The sequence below is a fragment of the Hyperolius riggenbachi genome, chromosome 8, assembly GCF_040937935.1.
Source record: "Hyperolius riggenbachi isolate aHypRig1 chromosome 8, aHypRig1.pri, whole genome shotgun sequence".
Lineage (NCBI taxonomy): Eukaryota > Metazoa > Chordata > Amphibia > Anura > Hyperoliidae > Hyperolius > Hyperolius riggenbachi.
Window position 1 is genome coordinate 229,705,892 of NC_090653.1, and position 24,772 is coordinate 229,730,663.

At 44.0% G+C, this 24,772-nt stretch overlaps 1 protein-coding gene across 2 annotated transcripts in view; it reads right to left on the bottom strand.

Moving 5' to 3' along the window:
* Positions 1-3,572, bottom strand: part of LOC137527627 (syntaxin-binding protein 1) — an 83,601-nt gene extending 80,029 nt beyond the window's left edge. Inside the window, exon 1 of one of the 2 annotated variants that reach the window (XM_068248282.1) lies at positions 3,438-3,570. In XM_068248282.1, coding sequence (XP_068104383.1) covers positions 3,438-3,474 — 37 coding nt within the window. In that variant the 5' untranslated portion in view covers positions 3,475-3,570. Of the gene's footprint in view, positions 1-3,437 lie in introns of both variants that reach the window. The other variant, XM_068248281.1, reaches the window with a different exon arrangement.
* Between the last annotated feature and the right edge of the window lie 21,200 nt (positions 3,573-24,772).

Sequence of the window (24,772 nt, forward strand, 5' to 3'; positions counted from 1 at the left end):
AAATGATTTAGGCCTGGTGTACACCAAGCGGTTTTTGTAGCGTTTTCCAAACCGCTTCCGCCTGTGAAAACACTTGGCTAATGTATTTCAATGGGATGGTGCACACCAGTGTTTTGAGGTTTTTAGCAAACCGCAAACGTGAGTCCTGCTGCACTTTTGCGGTTTGCAGAAGCATTTTTGCCTCAATGTAAAGTATAGCAAAAGCTCAAACCGCTCTGGAAAACGCTACATCAGAGCGTTTTCCAGGCGTTTTTGTTACAGAAGCTGTTCAGTAACTACTTTTACTGTAACAATATTTGTAATCTGCTACACAAAAACGCTCCAAAAAAACACTAGGCATGTTTAGAAAACCTCTCTAAACATGCCTAGAATCGCTCTGAAATCTGCTCCAAAAACCTCTAGCATTTTGAGGATCTGCTAGCGGTTTTGGTGTGCACTGGGCCTTAGTCAGTGATTGTCCATTGTAAAATCTTTCCTCTCCCTGATTTACATTCGAGTTCGGGCTGGTCATGATTTGAGAAAGGACCTGTATTGGCCCGAAACGCCTGTGCGTCATCAATTGATACAGACCCAGACATGCCTTTGTATTTTGATATGATGTTTTAATGGAGCTGAAATAAAGAAACATTTTAGATGGTGCTGATCATATGGAGTGACCTGATTTACATTCTGACATTTATCACATGGCGACATCTTTACTGCTGGCAGGTAATATCTGTGGAAAGAGATTATGCATTTTGGCAGTTGGAAAACAGCTGTTATTTCCTACAATACACCGAGGCTCCCACAGTGTGATGTCAGCACCCTGGTTTTGACATCACACTGTGGGAGGGGTTTCACCACAATATCAACCATACAGAGCCCCCTGATGATCCGTTTGAGAAAAGGAAAAGATTTCTCATGGGAAAGGGGGTATCAGCTACTGATTGGGATGAAGTTCAATCCTTGGTTACAGTTCCTCTTTAACTATGAAATCCTATTATCTCCAAAAATCTCTCCATAAACATTTCCTGAATCCCTCATCACTAAAGGTGCCCATACATCTAGCAATTTTGGCAGCAGATCAACCAAAAGACAGATCTCTGCACAAATCTGATCAGAGAAAGATCTGTTGGCCGCCATAAACCAATGTCCAGTTTCTGACTGATTTCAACATGAAATCTTGCGGGGAGCGGCCTTGTGATGCCACTACGCCGGCTGCTGTCCCCTAATGTTTTACGTGTGTGTGTCCCCTCGATGCTGGAATACTTTACCTGCTGCCGTCCATGCTGAGTGTCCTTGTACTTCTGCATTTGCGTCCCCACGTGGTTGCTGGTGTAGCACGTGGAGTGCGTGTGACGTCCCATGTGCTATATGCCGTTAGTACAAGGACACTCGGCGCAGATGGTGGTGGGTAAAGTATAACTGCACGGGTACAGGGGGGGGGGGGGGAACGACATAAAACATTGGAGGGCAATTACTCAAGCCATTACCGCATGTCGGCCTGAGATTTTTACAGCATGTTTAAACAATATATGCAACCAATTTAGGCCCTAAATTGTCCACATTGTCAATAATGCCTGCGTTTGGCTGCTCCACTTATCATCAAATTCTATAATAATTATCGAATCTGATGGTGGATCGGACAAGTCAACAGGTGTATGGCCACCTTAAAGTGAACCAGAGATGAAGCACCATCATGTATTTTACCATATACTGTATATCAGTGGGAACATTAGAGAAAACACCTACCCTGCTGTCTGTTCCATTCTTCACTGCTCAGCCTGCTTGTTATCAGTCCTGATAAAATCCCAGACTGAGCATTCAGTCTGGCTTTGCTCAGGAATCATTATAGCTGCTTCTCTGATGTCTTTTCAAGCCTAAGCCTGCCCCCTTCTGGCTCTGCTATAATGACTCCTGAGCAAAGCCAGACTGAATGCCTCAGATTTTATCAGGGCTGGTAACAAGCAAGCTGAGCAGTGAATGATGAAGCAGAGAGCAGGGTAGGTGTTTTCTCTACATTTCCAACGGATATATATGGTAAAATACATGAGGGTGCTTCGTCTCTAGTTCACTTTAACTCTCTTGTAGGCAGACTCCAAATTTACATTATATTAAAGTAAGCACAGTGACATGCTATATTTGTGGATTTAGCTGTCGCTGCACCACAGTTAATATAGCTGATCAGTGCATCACATACTGTAGCTGTACCATATGACCTCTACATATGACTCTGTCCTATAACTGCCTAAATGAGATTCTATTTAACCCCTAATAAATTATGTATCAGCACATCTGCTCAGTCGCTGTTACAGCATTCATTACGACATACACAAATACACACTAACACACAAACTCGCCAACAGACCACCAATCATCCCTTGCGTAACAGAATAAACTTGCTTCAACTTAATACTGGAGACATAGAATATTAATTCATTATACATGAAAAAACGCACACTCACGCATAAGAATAAACAGTCCTTCAATGTAACACTGATAGTAATGTAATATTACGTACTAATGGATCTGAGTCACTAAATATATAATAGTCATAAATATATTAATAACATATTTACTGCCACTATTGCTTAAAGATCTTTACTGGCGCACACACACCCTGCAAATGGATTGTAGCAATTTCTGCAGTAAATATTACTGTATAATGGATGCTGATATCTACTGTATTTGGATCTTGATAAATCTATAGACAGACCATTACTCAGTGAATGGCAATTACTGCAGTACATCGCATTACGGTCCTATAGGGGACCCTGCATTACATGTCCTGCAATGAAGAGGTTAAATAACAGCAGGCCAATAAATGGCATTTGTAAGCCACACTCCAGTGATCCCATCAGAATGGATCACCCCCTGGAGACATGGGTAAGGGGGTGCTGAAGGAATGATGTGTGCAGCAGACAGATTATAAGAATGGAGAGTGGTAGTGGCAGTGGGAGGGGTACCAGGATGAGAGGGGGAGGGGCTGGGGCCATGATGGATGATGCCAGTGCAATATAGTGATGCTGCCACTATATACAGTAATACTATTAGCACTGCTTGATCTTATAATGGAATAAACGTGCTCAGAAGGCAGGTGGGCTGCAGGATTAGCTGGAGATGGAGACAGGCAAAGAAGCAGGGATGGGGTGATTACAGGAGGGAGGGGTCAGGATGGATGATTGATGTTGCAGTGTACCATGGGGAGCGAGCTGGCCTCTTTCTGGGGTGTATTGCGAGGCAAACAGATCGGGTACCAGTGCCAGTCACCAGGGGGAGGCATGCCTGGCATGGAGGGACACACAGGGATGGAGATGCCAGGCTGCTGCTGCTGCAGGATTCAGACACAGATCCGCAGGACACAGGGAGGGGTCTGACACATAGACATGCACAGCACAACAACTAGGGCACCTGTGCCCCCTCCCTCCCATCACCCCTACACATCATCATCATCTTACTTTCTCCCACCACCGCTTTCAGCCCGCTGGGTGCCATCCTGATCCGGTCCAAGTGCTGATTCCGACCCTTAGTGATGGAGAGAGCGGCGAGAGATGCTGTCAGCTGACTGCAGGGGAGAGGGTGGGGGGGGGGGGGGTGGAGAGAGTCACTGCTGGAGGTGGAGGAGGAGGATGGGAGGATGGATCTGCTATCAGCTGACCATATAGTGGAGACACAGGAGGAAGAGCAGGAGAGAGGCTGGCAGCTGTATGGAAGAAGAGGGGAGGGGATGCTGCAGAAGAGAGGAGGAGGGTGGGGTGACACCCTGTACCAATAAATTGTCATCAGGGTCGCTCTGTCGTACTATCCACTACTGACACGTTTCCCCCTAGCAGGCTGCACACGGTCATTCTTTCTTTTATAACACCATCAAATAATACAACCAAATTCACCTGTTATGACGCTTGAAGAACTACTCCTGTTCCCTACACACTTTGTGCAGCGTGATAATTGGATAATACGACCATGTGAATATTCAACTTCACTCTATGATAGATCAAATCGAATTTTGTATTATTCTTTTTAATGTTGCGGAATGACAATGAAACAATTAGGTTAGAACATTTTTTATTCATTTTAATAGGTTTTCACTTCTATTTATGGCCCATGCCACCTAAGCCGTAAAATGTCAGTGAAAAAATTCCTAGTAATTGTCTGCTGCAAATGTGCATCTATAGGATGTACCATCCAGCAGCAAATCCCTCTAGCAGTGGCCATCTGAAACAGAATCACGTGGCGACTGGCATCGCCTTTGGAAAAGCTTTTTTAAATAGGAAAATCACTGAAAAGGCTTTGTTCACATCTAAAATCGAAATCGCTGACGGACGCGTTTTGCGATTTTGAGAGTGATTTTTTTCCCCTCCCGGCGCTCACCTGCGCGCTAGGATTTTGTATGAAGCGCTTTTGCAGGGAAATTTCTTTTTTCATTTCCTGACACAAGTCAGGAAGTGAACTCTTTGACCCGGAAAAGAATACATACAATGTATTAATTCTTAAAAGGGATTTTGTGAGCGTTTTGCGTTTTTCCTATACCTTCCATAGCAAAATTGCCCAAAAAAATGGTGCAGGCAGCGGTTTGGTCAGCGGAGAGCTGATGAAACGCGCAGATATGAACAGTCCCATAAGGATTCATTGCACCAGCACTTTTAAGGCGATTGTCAAAATCGCCAGCGCTTAAAATATAGCAAAAGCGCCCTAGTTGTGAACAAGCCCTGAGAGTCACCCCTTTGAGGTGTAATTTACAGTATAACGTATAATAGGATTTTGTACGTGTTTTTGCACGCGATAACGCATTTGTCTTTTTGATGGTGGCATATATGAGGGATTTCAGTGGCATCATCCACATCAATGTGAACGCTGCTTTTTTTTAAAAGCGCTACAGGAGCAATTTTGTTGTATAGAAAAATATGCTCAAAATCATGTACACATTTGCAATTTTATTTGCTTTCACGAATGCATTGTACAAGCACGGTGCGTAGGTGTAATATTTGACTCCTCTCTCCCCTCTATTCCTCACATTCATTCCTAGTCCCTTACCAGCTCCTGTCATCTCAAAAACATATCTCGCATCCGACCTTTTCTCACTCAGAACACAACTAAAATGTTAATACATGCTCTTATAATTATATCTCGTCTGGACTATTGCAACATACTACTTTGTGGACTACCAACAAACAGACTGGCACCCCTCCAATCTGTACTGAATTCGGCTGCTTGTCTCATTCATAGGTTAGATAGGTATGTTCCCCCAGTATAGGTTAGATAGGTAGCTGTCTCCAGTGTAGGCTAGAGAGGTAAGTGCCTCCAGTGCAGATTAGAGAGGTAGGTGCCTCCAGTATAGGTTAGATAGGTATGTTCCCCCAGTATAGGTTAGATAGGTAGGTGCCTCCAGTGTAGGCTAGAGAGGTAAGTGCCTCCAGTGTAGATTAGAGAGGTAGGTGCCTCCAGTGTAGGTTAGATAGGTAGGTTCTCCCAGTATAGGTTAGATAGGTAGGTGCCTCCAGTGTAGGTTAGTTGGGTAGGTTCCCCCAGTATAGGTTAGATAGGTAGGTGCCTCCAGTGTAGGTTAGATAGGTAGGTTCCACCCATAGGTAGGTGCCTCCAGTGTAGGTTGGATAGGTAGCGGCGGGGAGAGCGGGCATAGTTTAGTTAAAAACTCACCTTCCGATTACCGACACGCATGCACTCTCCATCTCCTTCCTACTTCCTGTCCTGGCGTCCCTCGCATTGGTAACAGCGCCCCCTGTAATGACATCGGTCACGTCATCACAGGGGGCACTGTAACCAAGGGGACGGACGCCGGAGGAGGAAGTAGGAAAGAGATGGAGGCTGTGTCTGCGGAGATCGGAAGGGGAGATTTTGACTACACTATGCCCGCTCCCCCGCTGCTCTGCCCAGTGCCCCCTCCTGCCACTCAGTCTGATCTGCAGAGCAGGGACAAGGTCCTCCAGAACCCAAGGCTGAGACACCAAAGTGCGCCCCTCCATTCCTTCCACCCCAGCTGTCACACACTGATTGCTATTAGACTAAGAGGCCCCTCCCCATCCCTCCCATCCCAGCCATCACACACTGATTGCTATTAGACTAAGAGGGTCACAGGGCCCACAACCTCCCCAACACCTTAATATCTAGTTATCTGGCTTGCAGTCACTGCCATGTATCCCCTTTTCTTATTTCTTTCTGCTTCATACACAATTAGGAATGACAGCTGAATGAATTGTGCGCCCCCCCCCCCCTACACTGCGCCCTGAGGCTGGAGCCTCTCCAGCCTATGCCTCGGCCCGGCCCTGCTGATCTGGGACACCATGGCAACAGGTTCAGGGTCGGTGCCCCGGATCAAAGCCCCTAGCGACGTCACAGGCTCTCTCACCCTTTTGTCTTTTGGATTTTGTTTAACATTTATCCATATTAATTATGTCACTGTTATTACCAATTCTGTACTTTGTACCGATTCTGTATTCTGTCCAAACTCTGTATTTTGTATACTGGCGTATACCATTGTCTGTTTTATTTTGTACCCCATATTTGTTTCTTACTTTGTACAGCACCACAGAATATGTTGGTGCTTTATAAATCAATAATAATACAATGGGTAAGTACAGTACATTTTGCCGGTTTTCAAAAGCTTAGAAAACTGTACTTAGCAGTTCTCCAAGTGTTTGCAAGGCAGCTGTCAGTGGTTGCAATAAGGCCAAAAGCCGCTGCACTGTGGAAGATACCATTGTGTCTCATCCACATCTAGGCAGATGAGGGGGGGTTTCTGCAACGTAGATGCTTCTAGTAACTTTTCTTTAAATGCCCTCAACAGCTTATTTGTGCTTCTAGAAAACAGTACAGTAATCGGTATCCATGTGTGCCCCTAGATCAGGAATGGGCAAACTTGGCCCTCCAGCTGTTAAGGAACTACAAGTCCCACAATGCATTGCATGAGTCTTACAGCCACAGTCATGACTTATAAAGGCAAATGCATTGTGGGACTTGTAGTTCCTTAACAGCTGGAGGGCCAAATTTGCCCATGCCTGCCCTAGATAGTATTATTAGGCAGTCATGTGTGCAGTCACAGTAGTAACTAGATAGTAGTATTAGGCAATCATGTGTGCCCCAAGACAGTAGTATTAGGTAGGCATGTAAAGGTGGCCATACATTAGGTGAATTGGCAGCCGATCGACCATCCAATTTAATTATTATAATCAAACTGGATCAAAATCTTTGCCGCCAAGTACATGCCCGACCAACAAAACGACCAATTTCGGGACAGAAATTAGTCGCTTTCTCTATCACGCATGCTGCAAGATGTCGGGTTAAAGTTGCTTGGTCAGGTGCACGGCGGTACGGCGGAGATTTCCGGAACGAGCGATGAGACGACGAAACCCCCACCGCAATGTATAAATGTGCCCCTGTGTGCATTTATACGTTACCTGTCCTGTTGCAGCCTTCGCGTGGTGTCCCGTAACCTCCAGGGCGGCTATCCATACACGCTACTGGCACATAGCGTCTGACATCATGCTTGAATCTGACAGGAATCAGCCTGTAGTATATGGGCAGAATCAACAAGAGACAAATGTATCTCTAATCAGATTCGATTAGAGATAAATTTGTCTCTTTGTCGATTCTGCCCATAGTCGTCAGGTGTATGGCTACCTTGTATTGTAAAATTTTAAATATGTCCTATTGGATCTACAGGGTGAACTATGTCACTATGGCTTGAGAAACTTTCCCCTGTATAACTTGCGTTCATTGTGAAGATAACTGTATTCATCCTGCTTGCTATTCTAATAGTACCTATGTTTTATATAATTCGCTACTGTATTTGTCTTTTCTTATTTCAATAAAAAAATGATTGATAAAAAAAATTTTTTTAAATATGTGCAAACATAGACAAATAAGAAGTACGTTTTTTTTTCCAGAGTAAAATGAGCCATACATTACTTTTCTCCTATGTTGCTGTCACTTACAGTAAGTAGTAGAAATCTGACAGAAGCGACAGATTTTGGACTAGTCCATCTCTTCATAGAGGATTCTCAGCAAGGCTTTTATTCTTTATAAAGATATTCCCTAAAAAGGATTTAAACAATAATGCTCGCCAGCTTCCCTGCTCGCTGCACAGTTTTTTGGCAGATGGACAGAGCAACTGCCATTCACTAAGTGCTTTTGAAAATAAAAATAAATAAATCCCTGAGAATCCCCCATGAAAAGATGGACTAGTCTAAAACCTGTTGCATCTGTCAGATTTCTACTACCTACTGTAAGTGACAGCAACATAGGAGAAAAGTAATTTATTTATTTTTTTTAAAGATTCTTTATTTTATTTTGAAGAAGAAAAAGCATTTTAAACAGAACAACAACAAGTGGTTCATCACAGTCTTGAACAAAATAAATACAGATAACAATAGCACTTAGTGGGGAGGGGCATTCCTAGCCACAGGTCAGATATAATATTCCAAACTATTGTGCACAACAGTTAAAATCCTATGCCCAGGGGCCTATCTCTTCCCCCACTATTAATGCTTAAAGAGTAAAACTGTAGTGTTACCACTATTAAATGGAGTATATGAAGAGGGGTAAGGGGAAAAAAAGAAAGAGGGGGAAGGAAAGGAGAGAAATAGAATGGGTCCTCTGAAGTCCCGATCCAGAGAACCCTTTAGAATGAAATAAAGAAGGAAAGATTTATAGAAAGATCTGCGCCGGACCGAACCCAAAAAGACCTCACGTCATCCAGTAAAAAACTCAAGTTTACGAGGAAAAATGTGGAATCACCCCATAACGAAGGGGAAAATGTAAAATATTTATGTATCCTGGGGAATTTGTAGGTATTCTTCTGATACTAGAAACATATCCCAGTGAATCCATGTACATGAGAAGGCCTCATCCCTATCATGTAAGGTGTGGGTCAAAGACTCCATCTGATAGACAAACTTTATCTCATTAATCCATTCCCTTATTGAAGGCACAGATTGTGATTTCCAGTGGCGAGCAATAAGGACTCTTGCAGCTTGGATCAAATGGCGAGAAAGAGAGCGCTTGAATTTTTTAAAGGGTTTTGGGGTATTATGGAGCAAGTAGTATGAGGGATCTTCAATCGGATCTCCATCTGTTAAAATTTTAATGTATTTCTGGACCGATTGCCAAAATGGTTTTATAGCTTCGCAGTCCCAGAATATGTGGGTTAATGAGCCTACTGCATTGTCACATCACCAACATTGAGAGCTAGTATTAGGGAAGATTTTATTTAATCTGCTCGGAGTCAGGTACCACCTGGACAAGATTTTATACTTGGACTCTTTGATCCGAGAGGACATTGAGGCAGATTGATTTAGCGTGAGTATCTTCTGCCAACGCTCATCAGAAAATACACAGTTAAGTTGTCATTCCCATTTAGATTTGAGTTCTAGTGACCAGGTGGTATCTGAGAGCAGAAGTTGATATAATTGGGAAAGTGTTTTTTTTATGGTGCCCTTAGATAAACATAAATTCTCAAAAGTAGAGAGTGGTCTAGAAAGTTGCTCCCTATTTCCCAGAGAACTGAGAAAGTGGACAAATTGCATGTGACTCCATTCGGGCAGCACGGTGGCGTAGTGGTTAGCTCTCTCGCCTTGCAGCACTGGGTCCCTGGTTCGAATCCCAGCCAGGGCACTATCTGCAAAGAGTTTGTATGTTCTCTCCGTGTCTGTGTGGGTTTCCTCCGGGCACTCCGGTTTCCTCCCACTTTCAAAAAACATACAGATAAGTTAATTGGCTCCCCCTAAAAAAATTGGCTCTAGACTACAGTACATTCACTACATAATATAGACATATGGCAATGGTAGGGATTAGATTGTGAGCTCCTTTGAGGGACAGTTAGTGACAAGATATATATATATATATATACACTGTACAGCGCTGCGTAATATGTTGGCGCTATATAAATACTAAATAATAATAATAATAATTCGTCCAAAAATGGACATGAACGTGAGTCACGTATCTGTGAAAGTGGGATCCAAGCTTTATTTTGTATGAGGTCACGGCACCTAATTATGTCACCTATTCTCCAGCAGGCATAGCTTTGAGAAGAACAGCCTGGGGGGAATAACGGGTTGTTTAGTAAGGGCACCATAGGGGAAGGCCAAGGAGATAAATCTGGGAGATGGCGGACCCTAAAGAAAGCATATAAGGTGGAGTTCACACAGAGATATTCATTTTGTATTTTAAAAGAGGACCAAGGATAAACACAAAGCTCCGTGCCAACAAGATCTTGCTCCAGTTGTACCCATCTTTTCTGATTGGAGTTCCTGTGCCAGTCAACTAAGCGAGTCAAGGATGCTGCGGAGTGATATTTTCCCATGTCCGGCACAGCTAAACCACCAGAATCTTTGGGCAGAACAAGTGCAGTGTAACGAATGCGTAGGGGCTTGCGTTTCCAGATGAACCGTGCAAACTGCCTCCGTAAAGTCTTAAAGTGTTCCGCTGGCAAGACTATTGGTATGGTTTGGTAAAGGTATAGTATTCTTGGTAAAATGTTCATTTTTATAATGTTGATCCTTCCTAACCAGGAAAAGCAAGGCTTGTCCCAACGCTGTAGATCAGAAGTTAGAGTATGGGTCAAAGGGACAAAATTGAGTCTGTACAAATCATTTAGTGAAGAGGGAATACATATGCCAAGATATGTAATAGCTTGTGGTGGCCATTTATAAGGAAAGTTATTTTTGATCTGGGAACTTAAATTAGTTGGCATGGATACCCCCATAGCTTGGCATTTGTCTGGATTTATTTTAAAATTAGAAATGTATTGGTATGATTTTATTTCCAGTTCCAAAGAGGGGAGGGAAGTGTGGGGTTCTATCAGGTAAAATAGCAGATCATCCGCATAGGCCAACACCTTGTGCTCTGAAGAAGGTAGTTGGGGGCCTCTGATATTCACATTCTTGCGGATAGTTCATAGGAAGGGTTCTAATGATAAGGCAAATATTAAAGGGGAAAGGGGACAGCCTTGCCTTGTACCATTGGCAATAGGGAAAGAGGTGGAGACAACACCATTAACACGGACCTGCGCAGACGGGATGGAATAGAGTGACATAATCCACCGCAACATATGTTGACCAAGGCCTATATGTTGAAGTGTAGCCTCTAAAAAGCTCCAGTCAACCCTATCAAATGCCTTTTCGGCATCGGTGGATAAAAGAAGCAGAGGGGTATGTGTCTTATGCGCCCATTGAATAAGATCAATTGTGCGTATGGTGTTGTCTCTCGCCTCACGTCCTGGTATAAAACCAGCTTGGTCTGGATGAACTAGTGAATCCATAAGGGGGGAAAGCCTGTTAGCCAACACTTTGGCAAACAGTTTCAAGTCAGCATTTAAAAGGGAAATGGGACGATAATTAGAGCACAAGGTGGCGTCCTTACCTGGTTTAGGAATAACCGCTATCTGTGCAGATAGCATGTCTCTGGGTAGACTAGAGGGAGGAGCCTCTTCCGATACTAAGGCATTAAGAAACGTCAGTAAGTGGGGGATGAGAATGTCTCCAAAGGTTTTATAATAATCAAGTGGGAGGCCGTCAGGACCGGGGGCTTTGCCAGTAGCGGAAGACTTTATTGCCTGTCTAAGTTCAAAGTCAGTTATAGGGGATTCTAGATCACTAACGGTTTGTTCAGTCAATTTGGGCAGGCCAGCAGCTTGTAGATAAGTGTTTATGGCCTGAGACCTTGCCTGGTTAGGAGGATCAGAGTTGTTAGATGGTAAGTTGTAAAGGGAATGGTAATAATCCCTGAAAACCTTGGCGATTGATTCAGATCTATATTTTTTAATTCCCGAACGGTCCTGGATATGTGCCACATTAGTGTGAGCATAGGTTTCCCGGAGGGCCCTAGCTAGCATTCTACTGCACTTGTTGCCAAACTCATAATATGAGCGTTTGCACTTAAGAGCCAAGTGTTTCTCCCTGTGGAAGAGAGAGGTTTTCAGTTTTTCCCTTTCCAATTGCAGATTTTGCAAATCAGCACATGATAAGGTTTTCTTGTGACGCGACTCCAGTACTCTAATAGTGTTTAAACTATGAAGAATGTCTTCCTGTCTTTTTTTGTGTCTGAAGCTCGCCTCTTGTATCATTTTCCCTCTAATGGTGCATTTGTGTGCTTCCCAGATTGAAGAAAGCGGGACTTCTTCAGTAGTATTTGTTAAAAAATACTCCTGAAGGGCATTGGAAATGGAGTGTTTAAAGTCCTTATCTTGCAGAAGGGAAATGTTCAAACGCCATTGTCTAGGGAGGTGAGTTTTAGGGCGAATACCCATTTACAGTGTAACCGGAGAATGGTCAGATAGCGTCATATTGCCAATCTCTGAAGAAATTTGTTCAGAGAGTAGATTTTGAGAGATAAAAATATGATCAATACGCGTATAGGAATTGTGTAAATTGGAGAAAAAAGTATAATCGCCCCAAGATGGGTGCTGGATCCTCCAGATATCGACTAATTGGCGCTGAACCAATTCCCTCCTACACTTAGCAATTGCTCTGTTGGTCAGGGAGCTCTGACCCGTAGAGCAGTCCACAGATGGGTCCAGGATCATGTTAAGATCGCCTCCCAGAATTAAGCTTCCCTCTGCGAAGCTATCAAGGGCATCAAGGGCACTGACCAAAAAAGCCGGTTGCCCACTATTAGGGGCATAATAAGTGCCAAGTGTAAAAGTTCGGGATAAATAAGTACCTTTTATAAAAAGGAAGCGGCCGGAGTTGTCCTTGTGTTCCTGCAAGAAACGAAAGTCGAAATCCTTGGACAGTAATATTGCTACACCTTTGGTTTTTGTGTCAGGCGAGTTACTGAAGAAGGCCTGAGTGTAATACTTATCAGTAAGTTTGGGGACAGTATTGCCTTTGAAGTGCGTTTCCTGCAGGAACACAATGTGCACACATTGTTTATGAAGTTGGCGTAAGCGGGCTCTACGTTCTTCAGGGAGGTTAAGTCCCTTCGTATTCAGGGTTTGAGTTTTAAGGAACATGAGGATGTGAATAGCGTGCTAAGGGTGAGGTCAGGGTCGGCCCAGCAAAGATCTCTAGAAAACAAGAAAGAGACAGGAGAGGAAGAACATAGAAAAAGAAGAGAAAAAGAGTAATGGGAAAGGAAAAATCCATATCCCGTAGCATATTATTAACAAACTAAAAATTATGCAACATAGATCTAAAACATTTGAAATAGCCTGTAAGGCCATAATGGGTGGGTTACGAAGGGACATTCCACACACAAGGAGTATCTCGGAGTCCCGGGCATACACGTCTGTATAAATGGCTATGAGCCCATGAGAAGCTGGAAAACTGATAAACTGATTGATATTTGTATAGTCTTAAGATATGCACGGGGGGAGGGATGGCGGGAGAATAAAAGGAAAATATACGGGAGTGGGTATTGATTAAACCGCCATAATGATGTGTCTATAGGGACAGGATTAAACTCTCAGCGGAAATACAGCTGTGTATGTCACAGGGGTTGCGAAACATAAAAGTGCCCATTGAGATAAGAACCTATATCATGATGCACATGCAATATAACCATTAAAGGTAGAAAACAAACCAGCCACTGTGTGAAGGATATACGTTTCGAACTGGGTAAGACAAATGAATGCAGGGAACGGGTGGTATATCAGCTATCGAAGTAAGTAAGTCCAGAACACCAGGAAAAAAAAACAACACAAGATTAAAAAATGTGAGTCTTAGGTCCACTAAGTGCCTAGTTTCAAAAAGAATTTTATTTTATTTTTTACTTTACCGGACGTTTCCTTTAAAAAAAACCTAGTGCGTGGATCCTCTCTTTGACTTTGGATTACTGATCATTGGGTACAGCAACTAAATGAAAGGAATACAAAGGCTTCCATATTTATTTCCTTTTAAGCATTGCAAGTTGCCTGACAGTCTCCCTGATTCTGTGTCTAATTTTAGCCCTAGACACTAAACAAGCATAATAGACAAATGAATGCAGGCTCCGTGTTACAACCAGGACCAAAGGATATAATGTACAAAGTGATCCAATCCTCCAATGCCAATGTCAGACAATAGAAGGAGGAAAGGTAGCATCCAGAGCAGCTCTCCCAGTGGTGGGATTTGACAGGTGTCTGTATCAGAAAAAGGAGAGAGAAGAGAGCGCTTCTATGGTGCAATACCTTTAATACAGTCTGCAAATTGCAAAAGAAATGTATGCACAAGATAGCAAAAATTTGCAAGTGTATCTCGGACGTTAAAACCGTGGCCAGCGGGACATCAACAAGTGTACGTGGTAGGTCTGCAATCCAGGCAAGCTCTGTGTGCCGGGTTTTAATGACCACATCAACAAGGGTACGTGGTAGTTATGGAGTCCAGGCAAGCTCTGTGTGCTACAATGACCAGAGATGAACAGAACTGGCAAAAAAACTGGTATTGTTTAACCTCCTTGGCGGTAACCCCGTGTGTGACACGGGGTAAGCCGCCGGAGGGTGCCGCTCAGGCCCTGCTGGGCCGATTTTAATAATTTTTTTTTTGCTGGACGCAGCTAGCACTTTGCTAGCTGCGCCAGCACTCTGATCGCCGCCGGCCCCTTTGCGATCGCCGCTATCTGCTGCGGCGCGGGCCCCCCCCCCCCCCCTCCAGACCCCAGCGCTGCCTGGCCAATCAGTGCCAGGCAGCGCCGAGGGGTGGCCCGGGACTCCCAATGACGTCCCGACGTCAGTGACGTCGGTGACGTCATCCCGCCCCGTCGCCATGGCGACGGGGGAAGCCCTCCAGGAAATCCCGTTCTATGAACGGGATTTCCTGATCGGAGATCGCCGAAGGCGATCGAAGCGGGCGGGGGGGGTGCCGCTCAGCAGCGGCTATCATGTAGCGAGCCCTCGGCTCGCTACATGATTAAAAAAATTTTTTTTTAAAAAAAACCTGCTGCGCTCCCTCCTGGCGGTATTTTTCATACCGCCAAGGAGGTTAAAAGGAAATAAATATGGCAGCCTCCATATCACTCTCTCACTTTAAAGTGTGCAATCCTCTGAATATTCCACCTTTTAATCCATAACATCAACAAAGTAACCTTTATTTAAGTGTTTAGTAGAATAACACTGTACATGTTGTCTCAATCCCTGCTTCCCCAGAACCGCAACAAAATAACCGTTATATGAGTCTTTAGTAAGGATAACTCTGCTGCCATCCCAATCCCTGCTTCCACAGAACTGCAACAAAGTTGAAGCTGTTCCTCAGCTCCAGAACTGCTACAAAGTAGCCGGTCTCCTGACCGGTGGCCACTACATTTGTAGCAAATACTTTTCACTGTAAGGCCTCTTGCACACTGCATGCATTTCAGATTCCGATTCCGCTTTTTAATCTGTTTTTACATCCGATTCCGATTCAGATTTTTAATCTTAACTGCATGCTGCGTTTTTTGATCCGTTTTTCTGTTGAATGTATTCAAGGAAAATCGGAAACGGAATCGGAATCGGAAACGGAATCGGAATCGGAAAACGGATTTGCAGTGTGCAGGGAGCCTAAAGATGGCCACTAATGGTCCAATTTCTAGGAAAAAATCGTTGGAGCGATCAGAAAATCTGATCGGATTGGTTGAAAATAATCTCAGTTGATGGGCACAATCGACTATGAACGATTACAAAAATAGTCGTCCAATTGGATTTTTGTCAAACCAAAATTTGGATTTTCTTGATTGGTTGTGATAGATAGGAAGCAAAGATTGGTTCGTTAATGGTGTAGTGAACGGTTTTTCTTCCGATCAGAATCTCTGATCGCTCGAGCGATTTTTCGCTAGAAATTGGACCATTAGTGGCCACCTTAAAGGGCTTGTTTCCATACAGCGCAGAGCCTCGTGGCTCCCGGCGGGGGGCGGGGCTTGCAATTCCATACATTATACTGAAACTATGCGCAGCGATGCGCAACTATAAGTTAACTATGCACAACGATGATGGAAACGGCAGACAGTGCAGTCTATTCACTGCTGTCCTTGCGATTGCATTTCCATAAGCATGCATGCTCTCTACATCGGCCTGCCAAAAAAGGACTTGTACCGCCTACAGATGATACAGAATACTGCTGCCAGACTGTTGACCAACCAACCCCGTTACTGCCACATGACACCAGTCCTGCACTCCCTTCACTGCCTACCCATAAAATGGAGGATCTTATTCAAGATCGGCCTACTGACATTTAAATCACTGAATAATCAGGGCCCTGGATACATGAAAGAAATGTTACAGCTGTGTAGCAATTCCCGCAATCTCAGATCCACAGGTTCTAATAATCTAGTCATACCCAGAGTCCACCTGGAAACCTTTGGTCCCAGAGCCTTCTGTCATGCCGCTCCTACATTATGGAACTCCTTACCTCAGCAGATCAGGACAGCTCCATCTCCTGGATGTGGATAGACTGAAAACCCACCTGTTCAGTTTGCCATTTGCACAAATATAATTTAATGTGTTAATACTTTCATCCTTCTACCAATTACTGAATCCCAGAGAACCTAAGCACTTTGAGTCCTATAGTAAAAAAGCGCTATAGAGATGTTATTGTTATATGGAAATGAGCCCTAAAAGTACCTCTTCAGGTCCAGCTTTTTTTTTTTACTTGCTCCCTCTGACTTCACCTAATGGACTATTATAAGCTCCTCAATTTTCTGGTTAGCAGTGTGCCGATTAGCAGTTTAGTCAGAGAAGCTCTCGCTATGCACTGGATAGCAAGAGCTTAGCCAATAACAGGCCCTCCATTCATCCCGCCTTGAGCCCCCTCGGGTCCAGTAACTTAAAGCAAATGATCCCTTCACTTTGATTGGCCCAATAGGCTGCCTGTTGTATTGCTCTTATTTGTATTGGCAAGAAAGCTGCTGATTTTAAATGTGTTACTATTTGTGGCTTCTCTCATATTGTATACTGTTGTATTATTATATTATTGTTGAACTCATGCTCCCCCCAAAAAAAACATTTTTGGCATGAGATCAACAATAATATAACAGTAGTGGATAGTACTCTCACCTTGCAGCGCTAGGTCCCCGGTTCGAATCCCAGCCAGGGCACTACCTGCATGTACTTCCCGTGACTAGTAAACTAGACTAGTAAAAAGGCTCGCCCGTTAAAAAACGGGCACCAGGCCATGGCAGTGCCCCCCCACGCAATGCGTGCACAGACATGTCCCGATTGCCCATACACCATCACTGCCCAAAGTATATGCAAACAGGGAGATGTTGTTTGCTTGGCAGTTGGAAAAAGCTGTTATTTCCCACAATGCATAGAGGTTCACAGACAGCAAACTGTCCGGTCTGGTAGCAGGGACACACACACACACAGGGACATGAGACGCAGAGACACTTGCAAATTATTATATAGGACTAGTAAACACAAGCCCGTTTAAACGTGCTCTAGGTCTGTCACTCTATGCCACCACCGCCGCATGTCAGTGCGCGTGCACCCGTCCGCACACACGCCCGCCTCCCTGGCCCCTCCTCCTGTCCCAACGGTTGTCCGGGTCCGTGCTGCGCACATGCGCAGTAGCAAAAAGCATGAACACAGGGACAGGTGTACGCAGGGACACGGGTTTATTAGATAGGATTCCCTACTGGTGCCACCCTCCCTGTTTTACAGTTGTAACAACTCCAGAAAAAAATGTATACAGGTACAGTAGGACTCGTGCATAGTGCTTCCACAGACAGGTGCATCTGTTCTGCAAATGTGTGTGTGGCGTGCACACTTACACGTGCGCCGTACGGGTCCCACTCATCTTCGGGCATATTCTGGTACACAAGTACTAAAGCCTTCACAAGTACTCCCAAAGGCGTATTTGACCAGTCGGTCAACACCTTTAAAACATTTGCACTCAAAAGACCCCACAGGATCCATAACAATAAGGGTTGGCAAATGCCAGGCTCTCTGTAAATGTAGATTGTTGTACGTGGAATAGGGAAATAGAGGCCCAATAAATGAATGATGGAATTCAGAGTTTGGAGAGTTATAATGAACTAAAATGTGATGAAATAACTATATTTGGATTTTGATTGAAAATATGCCCTAATGCATCTTTTGGAGCAAAGAGAAAAACTATTTTTCAGGGGAAACATGGTGGCAATGTTGCTGTGACTTGAGATACAGAGTCCTCCTGAGTACACCTGGTTCTTTGTCTCGGACAGTTGGATATCCAGCAGCTGCATCAAGAGGGACATTGTTGTTCAGCAGAGTGTGGTGGTACCTTCACCTTGTGGCTGCTGCAATACTGAGAACAGCAGACACTTGTTTCATCCACAAACACGGGAAAGTAGAACCAGTGTGGTAATGAGCTTACAACTTCTTATATCTGATACACGCCTTGCAATTTCCCATCAGACAGACAAATCCATTATTTACAGATGGTCTGATCTGATTTCGAATTGTTTGTTTCTGAAAAAACATGTCCTTGCTCCCGGTGACGTCAGCGGGAGCGAGGACACGGCCGTACATTTCCAATACAAGGATCGCACACACGTCGGTAGGTAGGCTGGTGCTGGACCCCCAAGCAATGTACACACAATTGATCCTAACAGAAGTCATTAAAATATAACTTTTATTAATGAATTATTAAAATAATTTTTTCCATATTTGTTTTCATTTTATAATGCATAGAAAGACCCCAGATTAGATCTCTGGTACAATTGGATTGGTGGGGGGTCTTTTAACTATATGTAGTAAGAAAAAGCACCTTACTCAGATTTAGGTCTTAGAGCATGATCACTGAAATTGTGTATTAGTGTAAATGCTCAATACAGTACCAGAGATCTAATCTGGGGTCTTTCTATGCATTACAAAATGAAAACAAATATGGAAAAAATTATTTTAATAATTAATTAATAAAAGTTATATTTTAATGACTTCTGTTAGGATCAATTGTGTGTACAATTAAAAATCAGGTTCGTGTATTGTCCCCCAAGCAATGTGCAAGTAATTTTCATGAAGGAGTCCGCACACAAACCGTAGAAGCAATAAACATGAAGTAATTATTCTCCCATCACATACATGTGCAGACACGGTCTGACCTGCTTAGGTCGACGCACGTTTCGAAGCCACGCAGGGTCCCCTTTGTCAAGACAGATAGCAGATAAGACATACACCTTGTCAAACCAGTATACAACTATAGATATACCCCCTAATCCTTTTGGAACAACCCCTGGGCAGTTCCATCAATCACAAAGCTGTTAAATTCAAAATAGCTGTTGCAATTCAAACATGTCTATTTGCAATTCAATTGCATTGCCTGAATGTCAATAGGTCTACCGACCTGTCAATCAATCTTATGACACTCCGATGGGTGGTTCCATCAATCACAAAACTGTTACAATTCAAATAGCTATTACAATTCAAAAATGTCTATTTGCAATTCAATTGCATTGACTAAATGTCAATAGATCTATCAGCCTGTCAATCACTCCTATGACACTCCGATGCACTGCATGTCCCAGCAAGGTGTTCATATGAAACAGCATATCCAACCAACCTATCCTTGCTTTGGAAGGTGTGACCACCTCCCTGGTAATCATGTATGTGACTATGTGTAGCCGAACGCGCCACGCGCGTTCGCATGGCCCGCCCCTGTTGCCATAGCAATCTCTAAGGGGATTACGTCGCATTGTGGGCTATGTTGCATGTACACAATTGACGTGCGATGCGTCACAATGTACGCATGATGCCATATGATGCGTTGCAACGTACGCATCGCGTTACACGATGCGCCGCAATATGAGCCAAACCGCTATAGTTGTATACTGGTTTGACAAGCTGTATGTCTTATCTGCTATCTGTCTTGACAAAGGGGACCCTGCGTGGCCCTGAAACGTGCGTCGACCTAATGTATGTATGTGATGGGAGAATAGACACGGCCGTACAGGCGCAGTGGTTTGTGACTTTAAAGTTGCAAATTCTGGAAGTGAACCGGCGGTGGAAACCGGCGCATCGGTGAGTGGCTGCGTGACGTCTGCGGGGGACCATTAGAATTTTTATTTTACATTGTGATTTAGGATTACTCAGTTATCTATACTGGAACTGTCTTTCACCTCTTTTGGTGATGTTTTAATTGTTTTAATAGTTTTTGGATTTTTTCTGTCCAAATAAAGATTGTTATACTTTTGAATACTTATTGTCGGTCTGGTGCTGCTTTATGGCTATCTTTCGTTTTCCTTTGAATGTCCCAAGATAAGTTCAACTCTTTTTCCCCCTGTCCCCCTTACAGTATTCCTTTAAAGAGGAACTTTAACCAAGGATTGTACTGCATCCCAATCAGTAGCTGCTAACCCCTTCTCCCATGAGAAACCTTTACCTTTTCTCTAATAGATCATCAGGGGGGTCTGTATGGCTGATATTGTGGTGAAACCTTTCCCACAGTGTGATGTCATGACCATGGGCCTGACAATTGGCTGTCTTTGAACCTCGTGGCATTGTGGGAAATAACAGCTTTTTCCAACTGCCAAGCCAGCACTATCTCCCTCTGTACACAGAACTCTCAGTAACGAACATTCTGTACAGATCTACGGCAGAATTAAAGATGTCACCATCACCACCAGATACATTTCAGAATGTAAATCAGCAAGAGGAAAGATTTTACAATGGGCAAACACTGACTAAATAATCTGTAAATTAATATTATAAAAAAATAAGCAATTGTATTCATTATGTTACAGTGGGATGCGAACGTTTGGGCAACCTTGTTAATTGTCATGTTTTTCCTTTATAAAGCGTTGGTTGTTACGATAAAAAATGTCAGTTAAATATATCATATAGGAGACACACACAGTGATATTTGAGAAGTGAAATTAAGTTTAGTGGATTTACAGAAAGTGTGCAATAATTGTTTAAACAAAATTAGGCAGGTGCATAAATGTGGGCACGGTTATCATTTTATTTATTCCAAAACCATTAGGACTCATTATTGGAACTCAAATTAGTTTGGTAAGCTCAGTGACCCCTGACCTACATACACAGGTGAATCCAGTTACGAGAAAGAGTGTTTAAGGGGGTCAATTGTAAGTTTCCCCTTCTCTTTTAACCTCTTGAAGACCATGGTGTTAAACCCCCCTAGTGACCAGGCAAAATCCTGCTTAATTGGCCACTGCAGCTTTAAAGAGACACTGAAGCGAAAAAAAAAAATGATGATATTATGATTTGTATGTGTAGTACAGCTAAGAAATAAAACATTAAGATCAGATATATCAGTCTTATTGTTTCCAGTACAGGAAGAGTTAAGAAACTCTAGCTGTTATCTCTATGCAAAAAAAGCCATAAGCTCTACGACTTTCAAAGTCATGGAGAGGGCTGTTTTCTGACTTTTATTATCTCAACTGTAAGTGAACTAATTACTTTTTATCTGCCAGAGGAGAGGTCATTAGTTCACAGACTGCTCTGAAAGAATCATTTTGAATGCTGAGTGTTGTGTAATCTGCACATATTATAGAATGATGCAATGTTAGAAAAAACACTGTATACCTGAAAATAAAAATATGAGAATATTTTCTTTGCAGCTTAACTTCTAGTAATTATTCATAGTACACAACCAATTCACTATATCATATATTGTTTTTCGCTTCAGTGTCTCTTTAAGGCCAAGCTGCAGGGCCGTACAACTCTGCACACAAGTGATTCCCCCCCCCCCCTTTTCTCCCCACCAACAGAGCTCACTGTTGGTGGGGTCTGATCCTCCCCCCCCCCCCCCCCCCCGGGTTTATTTTTGTAAAAATAAATATTTATTTGCTTTTTTTTCTAATATTTCTTGCTATTTTTTTCCCCAAATCCCCTCCCTCCCCCCAGCCGGCCAATCACGGCGATCGGCTGTCATAGGCTTCTGCCTGTGAGAGCCGATTGCTCTCTTGTCCCCCAGGAGGACAGTCGTGTCACACAGCTGTCCCCAGTACAGCGCTGCTGCTGATCGCAGCGCTGTACAAGTAAACACATGGCGGTTTTGCCGTGTAACAGTCTTCCGAGCGGCGATCGCCGCTTAGAGACCGAAGGCAGAGCTCCACTCCGCCCACCAGGCAGGAGATGCGCGCGCAGCCTGCGCGTGATCTCCTGCAAACTGCTGCCCCAGGACTTTACACCAGTCGGCGTTAGGCGGTCCTGGGGCTGGCGCCGCGGCCACGCCCATCGGCGTGACGCGGGCGGCAAGAGGTTAATTTCCTCTGAAGAGTAGCAACATGGGGGTTTCAAAACAACTCTCAATTGACCTGAAGACAAAGATTGTTCACCTTCATGGTTTAGGGGAAGGATACAGAAAGCTGTTTCAGAGATTTCAGCGGCCTGTTTCCACAGTTAAGAACATATTGAGGAAATGGAAGACCACAGGCTCAGTTCAAGTTAAAGAGAACCCAAGGTGGGATTTACTTATGCTAGTGGGGCACAGAGGCTGGTTGTGCACACTAACACCAGCCTCTGTTGCCCCATGGTGTGCCTCCAAGACCCCCCTTCGCGCCGCTATACCCCCCGCAGTGCTGGCGACACGCAGCGTGTCGCCAGCACAATGTTTACCTCTCGCCTGTCTGTTAGCACCGCTCCACCGCCTCCTCCGTATCGGCGCTACCCGCCCGCGTCACTTCCCTCCAATCAGCGGGAGGGAAGGGACGCGGGCGGGTAGCGCCGATACGGAGCAGGCGGGGGAGCGGCGCTAACAGACAGGCAAACATTGTGCTGGCGACACGCTGCGTGTCGCCAGCACCGCGGGGGGTATAGCGGCGCGCAGGGGGGTCTTGGAGGCACACCATGGGGCAACAGAGGCTGGTGTTAGTGTGCACAACCAGCCTCTGTGCCCCACTAGCATAAGTAAATCCCACCTCAGGTTCTCTTTAAGGCTCGAAGTGGCAGACCCCAAAAAATCTCGGATAAACAGAAGTGACGAATGGTGAGAACAGTCAACCCACAGACCAGCACCAAAGACCTACAAATCATATTGCTGCAGATGGAGATACTGTGCATCGTCCAACTATTCAGCGCACTTTACACAAGGAGATGCTGTATGTGAGAGTGATGTAGATGAAGCCTTTTCTCCGTCCACAGCACAAACAGAGCCGCTTGAGGTATGCTAAAGCACATTTGGACAAGCTAGCTTCATTTTGGAATAAGGTGCTGTGCACTGATGAAACTAAAATTGAGTTATTTGGGCATCATAAGGGGTGTTATGCATGGAGGAAATACAACACAGCATTCCAAGAGAAACACCTGCTACCTACAGTAAAATATGGTGGTTCCATCATGCTGTGGGGCTGTGTGGCCAGTGCAGGGACTGGGAATCTTTTCAAAGTTGAGGGACGCATGGAGTATCAGCAGTTTCTGGAGACGGGAATAGGTGACAAAGCTGAAGCTGCGTCGGGGCTGGATCTTTCAACAAGACAATGACCCTAACACTGCTCAAAATCCACTAAGGCATTTATGCAGAGGAACAAGTACAACGTTCTGCAATGGCCATCTCAGGCCCCAGACCTGAATATAATTAAAAATCTGTAGTGTGAGTTAAAGAGAGCTGTCCATGCTCGGAAGCCATCAAATCTGAATGAAATAGAGATGATTTGTAAAGAGGAATGGTCCAAAATACCTTCAACCAGAATCCAGACTCTCATTGGAACCTACAGGAAGCGTTTAGAGGCTGTAATTTCTGCAAAAGGAAGATCTACTAAATATTGATTTCATATCTTTTTTGTGGTGTCCAAATTTATGCACCTGCGTTTAAACAATTATTGCAAACTTTCTGTAAATCCAATAAACTTAATTTCACTTCTCAAATATCACTGTGTGTGTCTCCTATCTATATATATAAAATCGGATGTACAGTGGGTTGCAAAAGTATTCGACCCCCTTGAAGTTTTCCACATTTTGTCATATTACTGCCACAAACATGAATCAATTTTATTGGAATTCCACATGAAAGACCAACACAAAGTGGTGTACACATGAGAAGTGGAACGAAAATCATACATGATTCCAAACATTTTTACAAATAAATAACTGCAAAGTGGTGTGTGCATAATTATTCGGCACCCTTTGATCTGAGTGCAGTCAGTTGCCTATAGACATTGCCTGATGAGTGCTAATGACTAAATAGAGTGCACCTGTGTGTAATCGAATGTCAGTTCAAATACAGCTGCTCTGTGAGGGCCTCAGAGGTTGTCTAAGAGAATATTGGGAGCAACAACACCGTGAAGTCCAAAGAACACACAAGACAGGTCCATGACAGGTCAGGGATCACGTTATTGAGAAATTTAAAGCAGGCTTAGGCTACAAAAAGATTTCCAAAGCCTTGAACATCCCACGGAGCACTGTTCAAGCGATCATTCAGAAATGGAAGGAGTATGGCACAACTGTAAACCTACCAAGACAAGGCCATCCACCTAAACTCACAGGCCGAACAAGGAGAGCACTGATCAGAAATGCAGTCAAGAGGCCCATAGTAACTCTGGACGAGCTGCAGAGATCTACAGCTCAGGTGGGAGACTATGTCCATAGGACAACTATTAGTCATGGACTGTACAAAGTTGACCTTTATGGAAGAGTGGCAAGAAGAAAGGCATTGTTAACAGAAAGCATAAGAATTCCCGTTTGCAGTTTGCCACAAGCCATGTGGGGGACACAGCAACCATGTGGAAGAAGGTGCTCTGGTCAGATGAGACCAAAATGGAACTTTTGGGTAGGGATGCTCATTCGGATTCCACGGAAATGTAATTTCCGAAATTCCGATCGGAAATTGCATTTCCGCATCGGAATGCGGAAATCGGTAATGCAAGTGTGTTAGGCGGATTTCCGCCGGAAATCGCGGAAATTTCCGCCGGAAATCGCGGAAATTCCGCCCGACTTTAACATCGATTTTCT